This window comes from Schistocerca nitens, chromosome 4 (assembly GCF_023898315.1).
Source record: "Schistocerca nitens isolate TAMUIC-IGC-003100 chromosome 4, iqSchNite1.1, whole genome shotgun sequence".
Lineage (NCBI taxonomy): Eukaryota > Metazoa > Arthropoda > Insecta > Orthoptera > Acrididae > Schistocerca > Schistocerca nitens.
The window spans coordinates 958,433,588-958,448,777 of NC_064617.1; the positions used below are offsets into that span (position 1 = coordinate 958,433,588).

The following is a 15,190-nucleotide window of genomic DNA, read 5'->3' on the forward strand; positions in this document are numbered from 1 at the left end:
AGCATGGCGGCGAGCTGGTATAACGTGGGCATAGAAAACTGCCACAGCGTCTACAAAAATGCATCGACAGAAATGGTTATTATGTCGAAAACTAGCTAAATGTTAAAGCTGTAAACCATAGTAGAAATAAACGGGAGACCTTATTTTGGGATTACCCTCGTAACTAGATTACAATATTTCAAAAGGCGAGCACAAAGTTACCCCTCCCATTCGTATTTCGAGGGTTAAGCTGCACTTCATCGAAAATGTAGAGGAAACGCTAAATCTGACGTAAGTTTGAGAAAAAAAATTTTTGACACTATTGGCGTTACAACTGGATAATAAGCTGCCTATAGCAGAGCAGCCTACATTTTGTCATATATATATTTTCTCGAATATAGTGAGTAGTAGATTATTTCGTGGCCTCAGGATGACTTGGATTAATAAATTCTTGTAGAATTCCCATCAGCGGCAGGTAATACGTGCAAGCAGGCCTTGCTGAGTGGGGACAACGTGAAGTTCGGCACTGGACGCTGGCTGTAAGCACTGGCTATAGGCCGGAAAGCCTCAGTGTGGGATGGCACGGTCGACGTGTTCATTCTTGACAGCAGTCATAAGCTTCCGTCGCTGGCGCTCTCCGTACACTCTCCGCAATCCACCTTAAGGTGAGCAATGGAGCGTCTGATTTATGAACTATGCGGGTGTTGAAAGGCCATTAATTTCAGATTTTTCGCACGCGCATTTTCATTTCCCTGTGATTATGTGGAAGTAATGTTACCTGACTCAAAGGAACGTACAATTTCTGAATTTAAATGGAAAATCTCTCCATGGTAGTCAGCATGTCTCTTACATAAGACTAGCAGCATTCTATGGGTAATTTACCATTCTATCTCACGTTACATTAACCTCAAAAGGATGTGGTTAGTCATTTGTTTGCCCACTTAATAGTTGCTCCTTTTCCGTTGTATCAATAGTTAAAGGTTATGAGGTTTGTGTGTTTTTGAAGTCGCTCTCTTTTGTAAACACAAATGTAAGAAATTTCAAATATTGTCAGAAGACAAGGGATAAAAATAACTCACCAAAACAGCCCCATTAAAAAATTTTGCCCAAAACTATCAGGAAAACTAGATCTGTACCAGATACCAGGAATTTACTAACAACTGGAACACATTTAGTATCAAGTACCAACAGCTCGTCGGTGCATTCAAATACTGAATAAATGTAAACTTTGACAGCCCACCTACGCCAACACAATAAAACATCTCATACGCCTCAATCTCTCATATCATCCCTGTCTCGCATCCTTGCAACCACCTATACCTTCTGCCGCCCGCCACCTTTGCTGTGCCATCCCACTCTCATTAAGCAGTTGTTGTTCATCACGTTCGATAATTTTTCGTTTGTCAAGCATTCTCTTTAAAACTTCGTTTAAACACGTAAAACACCACGATGTTAAGGTAAATATGCAGTGTGTGATCGTGTAAACAGTGTAATCTAGTAATTAAATACGGTTATTATATGGTTTTTATAATTCCTTCTGATGCCGATTTTAGCTATGTATAATGCCTTTTTCGTTGTCGTTGTTGTTGTTGTTGTTTCTAAGTGTGCTGTAAAAGTAAGGTGATGGCAAATTCAGAAAGGTGTACATATGCAGATCGAAGCGACGAATGAGTGTTTGAACAAACGCCAATTTTAACTCTGGTCACCGGCTCACTAGGCACAGGTGCTGACCACTATACCACCATGGTTCAGTGGCTTTCCACAACTGCACCTACTTACAATAGTATGCCTCCATGCTGAGTCCCAATTCCCATTCAGGCCACAGCCCACTAAACCAGAATAGCATTGCACATGCTCTCAAACTGTATTGGCATAGCACCTGAGCATTGAAGGAAGCGGAGTTTCCTGTCTGAAACCCAGTTACAGAACCCCTGAAATGCTGTTAGAGTTTAGGGAGAATACCAAGTGGATTGAGGCGTGAACGTGAATTTGGATTGAGGGAGGTGTGCTGGCATAGTCTGTGCAGCTGTCCAAAGCAATTGTGCCAAGGTGGCGAAGTCGTTAGAGCATCTGCCTAGTGAGTGGGAGACCCAGGTTGGAGCCTCAGCTTTGGTAAAAATTTTCATTTCTCGCTTCAGTCTGCGCGCGTTGTTGGCTGCGCCCTTAGTTGGCTGCGCCCTTAGTTGGCTGCGCCCTTAGTTGGCTGCGCCCTTAGTTGGCTGCGCCCTTAGTTGGCTGCGCCCTTAGTTGGCTGCGCCCTTAGTTGGCTGCGCCCTTAGTTGGCTGCGCCCTTAGTTGGCTGCGCCCTTAGTTGGCTGCGCCCTTAGTTGGCTGCGCCCTTAGTTGGCTGCGCCCTTAGTTGGCTGCGCCCTTAGTTGGCTGCGCCCTTAGTTGGCTGCGCCCTTAGTTGGCTGCGCCCTTAGTTGGCTGCGCGCGTAGTGAGGGTTTGCATGAGAGAAAGGGGGGTGAACTGACTTATAAAAGGATCTGCAGCTCCACGGGCCTTCAAGTTGCCACCATTGCAGCCTATAACACTGGTGGTCCCATTGCAGAAAGCCGTGGAAGAGTCTCGGCTGTCGGAGGGCTCGCTGCTGGCTGTATTCCGGACGCGGCGGTCGCGCCGCGCGCTGGCCATCTCGCTGGGCGTGGTCTGCGCCGAGCAGCTGGCGGGCATCAACGCGGTGCTCTTCTACACGCAGAGCATCTTCGACGCCGCTGGAGGCGACGTGGACAGCCGGGTGGCGCCCATCATCGTCAGTGGCGTCATGCTGCTCGTGTCGTGCCTGGTGCCCTTCCTGGTGGACCGCCTGGGCCGCAAGTTCCTGCTCATCTTCTCCTCCACGGGCATGTCTCTCGCCCTGGTAAGCCACTGGTCCTAGGGCGTTACAATACCACCACTTTCACCATAACGTAGCATTGCTGGTGTGAAACTCAACTTCCCTTCCTCACACGAATCATGAAGGGCTATGGCCATAATCCATAGTCTTAAATTTCCAGAAAGCGTTTGGCGCAGTGCCATACAGCACTCAATTGACAAAGTCCTGAACATATGCAACAGGTTCAGAAATGAGTCGCACGAAGACCTTCCAAATAAAAGAATCCAGTACATTGTCTTAGAGGGTGAGTATTCCTCAGACAAGGATACCATCAGTGGTGTCCCAGGGAAGTGTAATAGGACTGCTCTTATCCTTCATATACATAAACCATCTGACACGTAGAGTGCAACAATCTGCGTGTCAGCTAATGATGCTGTAGTGTACATGAAAGTGTCATAATTCAGCCACTGAAAGATGATACAGAAAGAGTGTCCAGTTCGTTTGAAGTGATATATGGCATCTTGCCCTAATGCTGGAAATTGTTCGTTAATGAAGATAAATAGGAAAAACATTCATATAATGCTCGAATACTACAGTATGAGAGGAAGCGGTGATTAACCATCTAGTCTACTTCTGGTTAGGTAGGTAAGCACGGGGGGGGGGGGGGGGGGGGGGGCGAGAGTACGTCTAATAATGAATAAGAAAAGAGCGACGTGGGTAAGGTTCTATGAAACCATAGTCAGCACTTAGTCGTAGAAAAGTTATCCAAGGAACAAACAGCCGCCAGAGTTCGTGTTCGAACATGCAGAGGCTGATGGAATATATGATGAGATAAAAGAAATTGTTCAGATAATTAAGAAGAAATTTTGTGACAATGGACTGGAATTAGATAGTAAAAAACGAATAGAGGTAAACACGCGTGTGTGAACGGGGGGAGAGGGGGGGGGGGTTGGAAAGGAACTGGCCCAGCTGGTAAAATTTTGCACAGATTATAATTTAAGTATCGATAACATTTGGCTTAACTATCATCGAAGAAGATTCTGTACGTGGAAGGGACCTGGAGAAACTGAAATGTGTCGGAATGGCTACATAGGTATAGCATAAACTTCAAAACCACATTTTGAAGGGCAAAACATTACCACAGGCAGATTTTTGACTTTGGTCATAATTTATCGGTAGTTAATTGGATGTTAAAACTGAAACAGTTGCAAATGTAGGAGATGGCACTTGCATAAGTTGAAAGAACTAGAGGTTGTTGAGTTTCAAGAGAGCATTAAATAATGATTGAGGGAAACTAGTGAGATGGATAGGTTCCAGACAAGGACAGTATTATCAAAAGAGAAGAGTGAATATGACTTGGGAAACACTGCGAGTAGGTTTCGAAAGAACACTAAAAGACCTAACCTGAAACATGGCCCTGGAACAGGCGATATTTCCTCATATCTGCTGATTTTGTGCGAGGAGCCAGCTATTACAAAATTACTTCATCTGGTGTGTAAGACATAAGATGATGGGCAAACATCTATTAGGCGCACTACGAATGTAGTGGTGTGGACATGTTGGGAATGTGGATCTCACGGGGAGCGTGCACGGGTAAGTCCCAGCAGACGCACTAGCCTCTGTGCCCGCGGTGGCTCAGATGGATAGAGCGTCTGCCATGTAAGCAGGAGATCCCGGGCTCGAGTCCCGGTCGGGGCACACATTTTCAACATGTCCCCAATCAAGTACATAAACGCCTGTTTGCAGCTAGGGTGTCCATTTAATTATCATTTCGTTCCTCTTTTTGTTCTTCCTCTCTGTGCGCTCCTGACGACCGGCCCACCCATCCGACGCGTAACAGTTGACTGGGTAACACGTAATTCCCAGCCCAGGGTCGACAGGCAGAGTTCGCACGTACTGCCTGGTACGGGCCAGGCCAAGGGAGGGGTGACTGCCTGAGCTGCTACCTCCCCAAATTGCCGATTGGCCCCTCTGTCAGGTGTTGAGGCGGTGTGATCTGAGATGTAAACGATCACCTAAGGCTGGTGCACCCCTTGGGAAGTGGCCCCCCAGTTGGAAGGAGTGCACCATCAGACACTGGCAGCCATGGGGATATTCTCACAATGAGCCAACTATCTTCACAATCAACGTCTACAGAACGTAAACGGAATGAGTCTAACGATTCAAAGATCCTTCCAGCTGCACCACGGTTCCTCATGGTTTCATGTACTGAAGACAGTCAGTCCTTCACAACGGTAAATCCGTTTCATATTCAGAAAGGTGTTGATGCTATTGCCAATCATGTGAAATCCTGCTCTCGTTTATGGAATGGCATTTCGCTTTTGAAGACTACTTCTGATTCTCAAGCACAACAACTGCTTGCTGCCTCACTTCTCCACCGCTGTCCTATTCGTGGCTAGGCCTGTAGAACACTGAATTCTTCCTGTGGTATTTCCACTAGGTGCTCAGCAGTCTGACAGAGGCCGACATCCAACCTTACCTCTTTGATCAGGGTGTGATTACCGTCCATCAGGTGATGAAAAACGTAGATTCCTCCTTAGTGCCCACCCACTCTTTTTCTCATCTTGGATAGAGTGGTGCTTCTGTCCAACATAAAAGCAGGCTCTGAAATTCTGTCACACTGTATGTACCGAACTAAAGCGCTGCTACCAGTGTCATCGTTTCAACCACACTAGAACGTCTTGTCGACACTCAGCCAAACGCGTAACCTGTGTCAGGGATGCACATGAGGACGATTGTCCGCCTCCGCCTCCTCCTCGCTGTATCAACTGTAATGGCGGCGGCCGGCCGATGTGGCCGAGCGATTCTAGGCGCTTCTGTCTGGAACCGCACGACCACTGAGATTGCAGGTTCGAATCCTGCCTCGGGCATGGATGTCCTTAGGTTAGTTAGGTTTAAGTAGTTCTAAGTTCTAGGGGACTGATGACCACAGATGTTAAGTCCCATAGTGCTCAGTGCCATTTGTAATGGCGGCCATGGCGCCTCTCGGGACCATGTATCTTGATGACCAGCCTGTCCAAGTGATCTGGGTAAAGGAAAAACTCCCTTACCCAGTCGTTCGCAAGTTATTGGCTAATCCCTAACCCTGTGTTCTCCTGTCTGGCACTTTCAGTTCTGCTCTTGTTACCTCTCGATCCATGAAGGACATGGCCACAGAGACATACGACCTAAAATTCCGCTCTGAGGTTGTGAAATCGTCCGGTGTCAAGGTAGCACCACCATCCCCCTGTCCAGCTGTGCAACAAGCCATCAAACTCTCGCTTGAAGGGGCGCAGCCACCAGCTACACAACTGGTAGCCCTGGAAGGACAGTAGTAGTATTCCCGTGTAGACTTCCTATGTCCCTCCCGCCACACGTGAGTCTTCCTCTACTAATCGGAAAGCCCGAAGAAATCCAACAAATGCAAGAGGTCTTCTACTTTTGCTTCGGCGACTCAAAGATACTCTTTGACGGTGTTGCCACATGATACCCAAGCCCAGCCGTCTCCGTGTCGCCGGTGAGCACCACCAACCGTTTTTCTTCGTTGGACCCCACAGACGGATAGCAAAGGAAAGCCGATGCTTGTGTGGACCTCTTGGAGCAGGATCCTCCTGTTTCTGTGGCCTTTAACAGTGTCTACGCAGGCTGTCAGTAGCAGCCGCTGAGGTGACACACCCTTCATTTCTTCATAATGACTCTCCTCCAATGGAATGTTTGCGGATTTCGGGCCCACAAAGAGGATTTTCAGCTGCTTTTAGAATCACAGCGTCCCCTTACACTCTTCCTTCAGGAAACAAAATTGTCGTCACGACCACTTAGACCAATTGCATTTCTTCCCAGTTCGTTTTGATCTTCCCCGTGAGGTCAGCATTCCATCTCATGGTGTCATGCTGCTCATACGGGATAACGTTCATAGACAAACCATTTTCAAACTGTTGCAGTTCGCCTTTTCCTTCGTGATGTTTCTCCCTCTTTACCATTCATGTGTCTGTCATTCGATGTCACCAGTACTGACTTCATCCAGCTTATTGGCAGCTATCCCCCCCCACCATTTCTGCTACTTGGTGACTTTAATGCCCATAATTCCCTTTGGGATTCTCGCAGAACCTGTCAGCGAGATGCCCTCTTGGCTGATCTTTTTAGTCAACTCAACTCCTTCTGCCGTAACACTGGATCCCACATTCCTTTGACTCCTCGCACACCTATTCTCATCTGGACCTATTCTTCTGCACGACCCAGCTTGCCCATCGTATTGAGTGCTCATTCTTTCTGACACCTACTCGAGCGACCATTTACCGTGTGCTATCCGTCTGCTGACACCTACTCCACCTGTGTGCAGACTAAAATGGCAGCTTAGTAAGGCTGACTGGTGGCTTCACTCCTCCCTCGCAACCTTCGAAGAAAAAGTTTTCCCAGTTGTGATGACCAGGTGGAATATATCTCAAATGTTATCCTTACTGCTGCAGAACGTTCCATTCTTCGCATTTCCGCTTTACCACGCCGTGTCCTAGTCCCTTGGTGAACTGAGGCATGCCGCGACGCAATTCGCGCGTGGAGACGTGCCCACCACCGGTTTTTAACCGCCATCCTACAAGGGCTAACTGTAATTATTATAAACAGATGCGTGCAAAGTGTCGCGTTCTTCGGGATAGCAAAAAAGCTAGCTGGATTTCATTTGACTAGTTCTTTGAACATCTCTACCCCTTCCTCCGTCGTGTGGGCCAACCTTCGACGGATCTCTGAGACCAAGATCCATTCGATAGTTGCAGAGGATGCCATCGTGGGCCCTATCTCCATCGCCATGGGCCGCCATTTTTCGGACATTTCGAGATCTTCACACTATCATACGTTCCCAGGTAGATGCCGTGTTTCTTGACTTCCGCAAGGCGTTCGATACAGTTCCCCACAGTCGTTTAATGAACAAAGTAAGAGCGTATGGACTGTCAGACCAATTGTGAGATTGGATTGAAGAGTTCCTAGATAACAGAACGCAGCATGTCATTCTCAATGGAGAAAAGTCTTGTGAAGTAAGAGTGATTTCAGGTGTGCCGCAGGGGTGTCGTGGGACCGTTGCTATTCATAATTTACATAAATGACCTTGCGGATAACATCGGAAGTTCACTGAGGCTATTTGCGGATGATGCTGTAGTATATCGAGAGGTTGTAACAATGGAAAATTGTACTGAAATGCAGGAGGATCTGCAACGAATTGACGCATGGTACAGGAATAACAATTGAATCTCAATGTAAACAAGTGTAATGTGCTGCGAGTACATAGAAAGAAAGATCATGTATCATTTAGCTACAAGATAGGTCAGCAACTGGAAGCAGTTAATTCCATAAATTATCTGGGAGTGCGCATTAGGAGTGATTTAAAATGGAATGATCATATAAAGCTGATCGTCGGTAAAGCAGATGCCCGACAAATTCATTGGAAGAATCCTAAGGAAGTGCAATCCGAAAACAAAGGCAGTATGTTACAGTACACTTGTTCGCCCACTGCTTGAATACTGCTCACCTGTGTGGGATCCGTACCAGATAGGGCTGATATAAGATATACAGAAGATCCAACGGAGAGCAGCGCGCTTCGTCACAGGATCATTTAGTAATCGCGAAAGCGTTACGGAGATGATAAACTCCAGTGGAAGACTTTGCAGGAGAGACGTTCAGTAGCTCGGTACGGGCTTTTGTTGAAGTTTCGAGAACATACCTTCACCGAGGAGTCAAGCAGTATATTGCTCCCTCCTACGTATATCTCGCGAATAGATGATGAGGATAAAAGCAGAGAGATTAGAGCCCACAGAGGCATACCGACAATCTTTCTACGAACAAAAAGACTGGGTTAGAAGGGAGAAGCGATAGAGGTATTCAAAGTACCCTCCGCCACACACCGTCAGGTGGCTTGCGGAGTATGGATGTAGATGTAAATCACCCTGCCTTCCTCCATTGGAAACGATCGGAGGAGGCTCGGCCGGTACCCTTCTCTTCTCAGAATCGTGAGTACTAAAATGCCTCCTTTACTATGTAGTTACACAGATATAAAAAGGACTGAACAGGGTACGAAATATGCGTCGTATAACGGACGCAGACCACTAGGACAGTACTATTCTGTGGGGATACTTACCTGCGCTTCCACAGTGTCTGTAATAATAGAAGGTACCACCACAAATGTTCTCTGTGTTCATTATTGTGAACCACCAGCATTTCTTCATTCCTGATGTCTTTCCCAACGGCGATGGCATCTTCCAGCAGTACAACTGTCCGAGTAGATGGCTGGAATCATGCTACAGTGATTTGAGGAGCTTGATAATGAGCTCACGTTGATAGCCTAGCCAACAAACTGGCGGACCCTATGAAACACAGATGCTGTCGCGAGGCAGCTAATCGCCTGCAAAACACAGGCCTTAAAGTTCGTAGACATCTGGTGCCACACACCTCCAGAAACCTAGCGAGGAATTGTTGACATAGGGCCACGCAGAACTGTTGAGTTTTGCTTTCTCAAGTTGTACCAACACAATTAACACTTTGCCGTCCGGCGACACCACAGTGGTGTCCTGCGCGAAATAACGGTTAACGGCCAGCGACACCACAGTGGTGTCGTCTGCATAGTACCACGCAGTGGCCGGTGACAACACTTCAGTATCTTTTTCATTATGTTGGTGCTTTGTTTAGGTAACAATAACTTACACACGCCTAAAAGTTTTTTTGTTTTTATAAGTAATTGTGCACAATCATCATGGCAGACGAAAGAGGCGATACGATTATTTACGATTAATGAGCGGAAATCATGTCTGACGTTCTTGACGACTTGGCCGATTGGGAAGAAGACATTGCATATAAAAAAATGAAAGTGAAGCAGAATTGTCGGAAGATAGTGAAATACGTCCAAGAATAATTCCGCGAACGCTACGATTGCCAACTGATTCATCTACATCCACATGATTACTCTGCAATTCACATTTAAGTGCTTGGCAGATGGTTCGTCGAACCACAATCATACTATCTCTCTACCATTCCACTCCCGAACAGCGCGCGGGAAAAACGAACACTTAAACCTTTCTGTTAGAGCTCTGATTTCTATTATTTTATTTTGATGATCATTCCTACGTATGTAGGTTGGGCTCAACAAAATATTTTCGCATTCGGAAGAGAAAGTTGGTGATTGAAATTTCGTAAATAGATCTCGCCGCGACGAAAAACGTCTTTGCTTTAATGAATTCCATCCCAACTCGCGTATCATATTAGATACAGGCTCCCAGGTGGATGCTATTTTTCTTGACTTCCGGAAGGCGTTCGATACAGTTCCGCACTGTCGCCTGATAAACAAAGTAAGAGCCTACGGAATATCAGACCAGCTGTGTGGCTGGATTGAAGAGTTTTTAGCAAACAGAACACAGCATGTTGTTATCAATGGAGAGACGCCTACAGACGTTAAAGTAACCTCTGGCGTGCCACAGGGGAGTGTTATGGGACCATTGCTTTTCACAATATATATAAATGACCTAGTCGATAGTGTCGGAAGTTCCATGCGGCTTTTCGCGGATGATGCTGTAGTGTACAGAGAAGTTGCAGTATTAGAAAATTGTAGCGAAATGTAGGAAGATCTGCAGCGGATATGCACTTGATGCAGGGAGTGGCAACTGACCCTTAACATAGACAAATGTAACGTATTGAGAATACATAGAAAGAGGGATCCTTTATTGTATGATTATATGACAGCGGAACAAACACTGGTAGCAGCTACTTCTGTAAAATATCTGGGAGTATGCGTGCGGAACGATTCGAAGTGGAACGATCATATAAAATTAATTGTTAGTAAGACGGGTACCAGGTTGAGATCCATTGGGAGAGTACTTAGAAAATGTAGTCCATCAACAAAGGAGGTGACTTACAAAACACTCGTTCGACCTGTTCTTGAGTATTGCTCATCAGTGTGGGATCAGTACCAGATCGGGTTGACGGAGGAGATAGAGAAGATACAAAGAAGAGCGGCGCGTTTCGTCACACGGTTATTTGGTAACCGTGATCGCGTTACGGAGATGATTAGCAAACTCAAGTGACAGACTCTGCAAGAGAGGCGCTCTGCATTGCGGTGTAGCTTGCTCGCCAGGTTTCGAGAGGGTGCGTTTCTGGATGAGGTATCGAATATATTGCTTCCTCCTACTTATACCTCCCGAGGAGATCACGAATGTAAAATTACATTCGAGCGCGCACGGAGGCTTTCAGACAGTCGTTCTTCCCGCGAACCATACGCGACTGGAACAGGAAAGGGAGGTAGTGACGGTGGCGCGTAAAGTGTCCTCCGCCACACACCGTTGGGTGGTTTGCGGAGTATAAATGTAGATGTAGATGCAGATCATATCTGCCACACTCTCTCCTCTATTACGTGATAATACAAAACGAGCTGCCCTTTTTTTTTTTTTTTTTTTTTTTTTTTTTTTTTTTTTTTTTTTTTTTTTTTTTTTTTGCACCCTTTCGATGTCCTCCGTCAATCCCATCTGGTAAGGATCCCACACCGCGCAGCAATATTCTAACAGAGGACGAATGAGTGTAGTGTAAGCTGTCTCTTTAGTGGACTTGTTGCATCTTCTAAGTGTCCTGCCAATGAAAGGCAACCTTTGGCTCGCCTTCCCCATAATATTATCTATGTGGTCTTTCCAACTGAAGTTGTTCGTAATTTTAACACCCAGGTACTTAGTTGAATTGACAGACTTGAGAATTGTACTATTTATCGAGTAATCGAATTCCAATGGATTTCTCTTGGAACTCATGTGGATCACCTCACACTTTTCGTTATTTAGCGTCAACTGCCACCTGCCACACCATACAGCAATCTTTTCTAAATCGCTTTGCAACTGATACTGGTCTCCGGATGACCGTACTAGACGGTAAATTACAGCATCATCTGCGAACAACCTAAGAGAACTGCTCATATTGTCACTCAGGTCATTTATATAGATCAGGAACAGCAGAGGTCCCAGGACGCTTCCCTGTGGAACACCTGATATCACTTCAGTTTCACTCGATGATTTGCCGTCTATTACTACGAACTGCGACCTTCCTAACAGGAAATCACGAATCCAGTCGCACAACTGAGACGATACCCCATAGGCCCGCAGCTTGATTAGAAGTCGCTTGTGAGGAACGGTGTCAAAAGCTTTCCGGAAATCTAGAAATACGGAATCAACTTGAGATCCCCTGTCGATAGCGGCCATTACTTCGTGCGAATAAAGAGCTAGCTGCGTTGCACAAGAACGATGTTTTCTTAAACACTGGTGCGACCTGCGCAATTTTCCAATCTGTAAGTACAGATCTATAGGTGAGCGAGCGGTTGTATATGATTGCTAAGTAGGGAGCTATTGTGTCAGCGTAATCTGAAAGGAACGTAATCTGTATACAATCTGGACCTGAAGACTTGCCCGTATCAAGCGATTGGAGTTGCTTCGCAACCCCTAAGGTATCTACTTCTTAGAAACTCATGCTAGCAGCTGTTCGTGTTTCAAATTCTGGAATATTCCATTCGTCTTCCCTGGTGAAGGATGAATCAGACGAAGAAGACAATGATTTACTGAGGACCAATAATAAATTTCAAGGATCTCCGGGTAAACACACATTTCCCGAAGATACACAGAGCGTCGTGGATATCGTAGAATTATATATTGGGAACCATCTATTTTAATATATTAGCAACGAAACCAACAAGTTTAATAGTCAAAATGGCAATAGAAGGAAACTGGATAAAAAAATGCAAAATTTGTCGCCGTTACGGGACCCGAACATAGAAAATGGTTTGGGCCTACTATCCTTATGCGAACTGTAAAAAAAAGTAAGGATCGATGATTATTGGTCAACGAATCTGTTGATACACACACGGATATTTCGCAAAACGATGTCCCGCAACCATCATCATCTTCATCATCATCATTTACGACTGATTATGCCTGTCAGCGTTCAGTCTGGAGCATAGCCCCTTTATAAAATTCCTCCATGATCCCCTATTCAGTGCTAACATTGGTGCCTCTTCTGATGTTAAACCTATTACTTCAAAATAATTCTTAACCGAATCCAGGTACCTTCTCCTTGGTCTACCTCTACTCCTCCTACCCTCTACTGCTGAAACCATGAGTCTCTTGGGTAACCTTGCTTCTCCCATGCGTGTAACATGACCCCACCATCTAAGCCTGTTCGCCCTGACTGCTACATCTATAGAGTTCATTCCCAGTTTTTCTTTGATTTCCTCATTGTGGACACCCTCCTGCCATTGTTCCCATCTACTAGTACCTGCAATCATCCTAGCTACTTTCATATCCGTAACCTCAACCTTGTTGATAAGATAACCTGAATCCACCCAGCTTTCGCTCCCATACAGCAAGGTTGGTCGAAAGATTGAACGGTACACAGATAACTTAGTCTTGGTACTGACTTCCTACTTGCAGAAGAGAGTAGATCGTAGCTGAGCGCTCACTGCATTAGCTTTGCTACACCTCGCTTCCAGTTCCTTCACTATGTTGCCATCCTGTGAGAATATGCATCCTAAGTACTTGAAACCGTCCACCTGTTCTAACTTTGTTCCTCCTATTTGGCACTCAATCCGTTTATATTTCTTTCCCACTGAAATTACTTTCGTTTTGGAGATGCTAATCTTCATACCATAGTCCTTACATTTCTGATCCAGCTCTGAAATATTACTTTGCAAACTTTCAATCGAATCTGCCATCACAACTAAGTCATCCGCATATGCAAGACTGCTTATTTTGTGTTCACATATCTTAATCTCACCCAGCCAGTCTATTGTTTTCAACATATGATCCATAAATAATATGAACAACAGTGGAGACAGGTTGCAGCCTTGTCTTACCCCTGAAACTACTCTGAACCATGAACTCAATTTACCGTCAACTCTAACTGCTGCCTGACTATCCATGTAAAGACCTTTAATTGCTTGCAAAAGTTTGCCTCCTATTCCATAATCTCGTAGAACAGACAATAACTTCCTCCTAGGAACCCGGTCATATGCCTTTTCTAGATCTATAAAGCATAGATACAATTCCCTGTTCCACTCATAACACTTCGCCATTATTTGCCGTAAGCTAAAGATCTGGTCCTGACAACCTCTAAGAGGCCTAAACCCACACTGATTTTCATCCAATTGGTCCTCAACTAATACTCGCACTTTCCTTTCAACAATACCTGAGAAGATTTTACCCACAACGCTGATTAAAGAGATACCTCTGTAGTTGTTACAATCTTTTCTGTTTCCATGTTTAAAGATAGGTGTGATTACTGCTTTTGTCCAGTCTGATGGAACCTGTCCCGACTCCCAGGCCATTTCAATTATCCTGTGTAGCCATTTAAGACCTGACATTCCACTGTATTTGATGAGTTCCGACTTAATTTCATCCACCCCAGCCGCTTTATTGCACTGCAATCTATTGACCATTTTTTCCACTTCCTCAAATGTGATGCTATTTCCATCATCATTCCTATCCAGTTCTACCTCGAAATCTGAAACATTACTGATCGTATTTTCACCTACATTGAGCAACTCTTCAAAATATTCCCTCCATCTGCCCAAGGCATCAACAGGATTCACCAGCAGTTTTCCTGACCTGTCCAAAATACTTGTCATTTCCTTCTTACCTCCCTTTCGAAGACTGCTAATTACACTCCAGAATGGTTTTCCAGCAGCTTGACCCATAGTCTCCAACCTGTTTCCAAAGCCTTCCCAAGATTTCTTCTTGGATGCTGCAATTATGTTTGGCTTTGTTTCTTTCTTCAACATAACTCTCTCTGTCTACCTGAGTTCTAGTGTGCAGCCATTTTTGATACGCCTTCTTTTTCCTTTTACAGGCTGCCTTAACTGTCATTCCACCAAGCTGTTTGCTTCATCCTACTTTTACACACTACTGTTCCAAGACATTCTTTAGCCACTTCTAGTACTGTGTCCCTGTACCTTGTCCATTCCTTTTCCAATGACTGTAATTGACTACATTCAACTAACTGGTACCTTTCTGAGATCGCTGTTATGTACTTGTGCCTGATTTCCTTATCCTGAAGTTTCTCCACTCTTATCCTCCTACATATGGACCTGACCTCCTGCACTTTCGGCCTCACAATCCCAATTTCACTGCAGATTAAATAATGATCAGTGTCATCAAAGAATCCCCTGAATACACGTGTCTCCCTCACAGCCTTCCTGAATTCCTGATCTGTTATTATATAGTCAATGACAGATCTGGTTCCCCTGCCTTCCCAAGTATACCGGTGAATGTTCTTATGTTTAAAAAAGGAGTTTGTGATTACTAAGCCCATACTGGCACAGAAATCCAAGAGTTGTTTCCCGTTCCTGTTGGCCTCCATATCCTCTCCAAATTTACCCATAACCTTTTCATACCCTTCTGTTCGATTTCCAATCC

General features: G+C 45.3%; 1 protein-coding gene across 1 annotated transcript in view; it reads left to right on the forward strand.

Moving 5' to 3' along the window:
* LOC126252722 (facilitated trehalose transporter Tret1-2 homolog) overlaps positions 1-15,190 on the forward strand; it is a 57,961-nt gene that overhangs the window by 30,378 nt on the left and 12,393 nt on the right. The window contains exon 4 of the mRNA XM_049953625.1: positions 2,532-2,840. Coding sequence (XP_049809582.1) covers positions 2,532-2,840 — 309 coding nt within the window. The remainder of the gene's footprint in view (positions 1-2,531; positions 2,841-15,190) is intronic.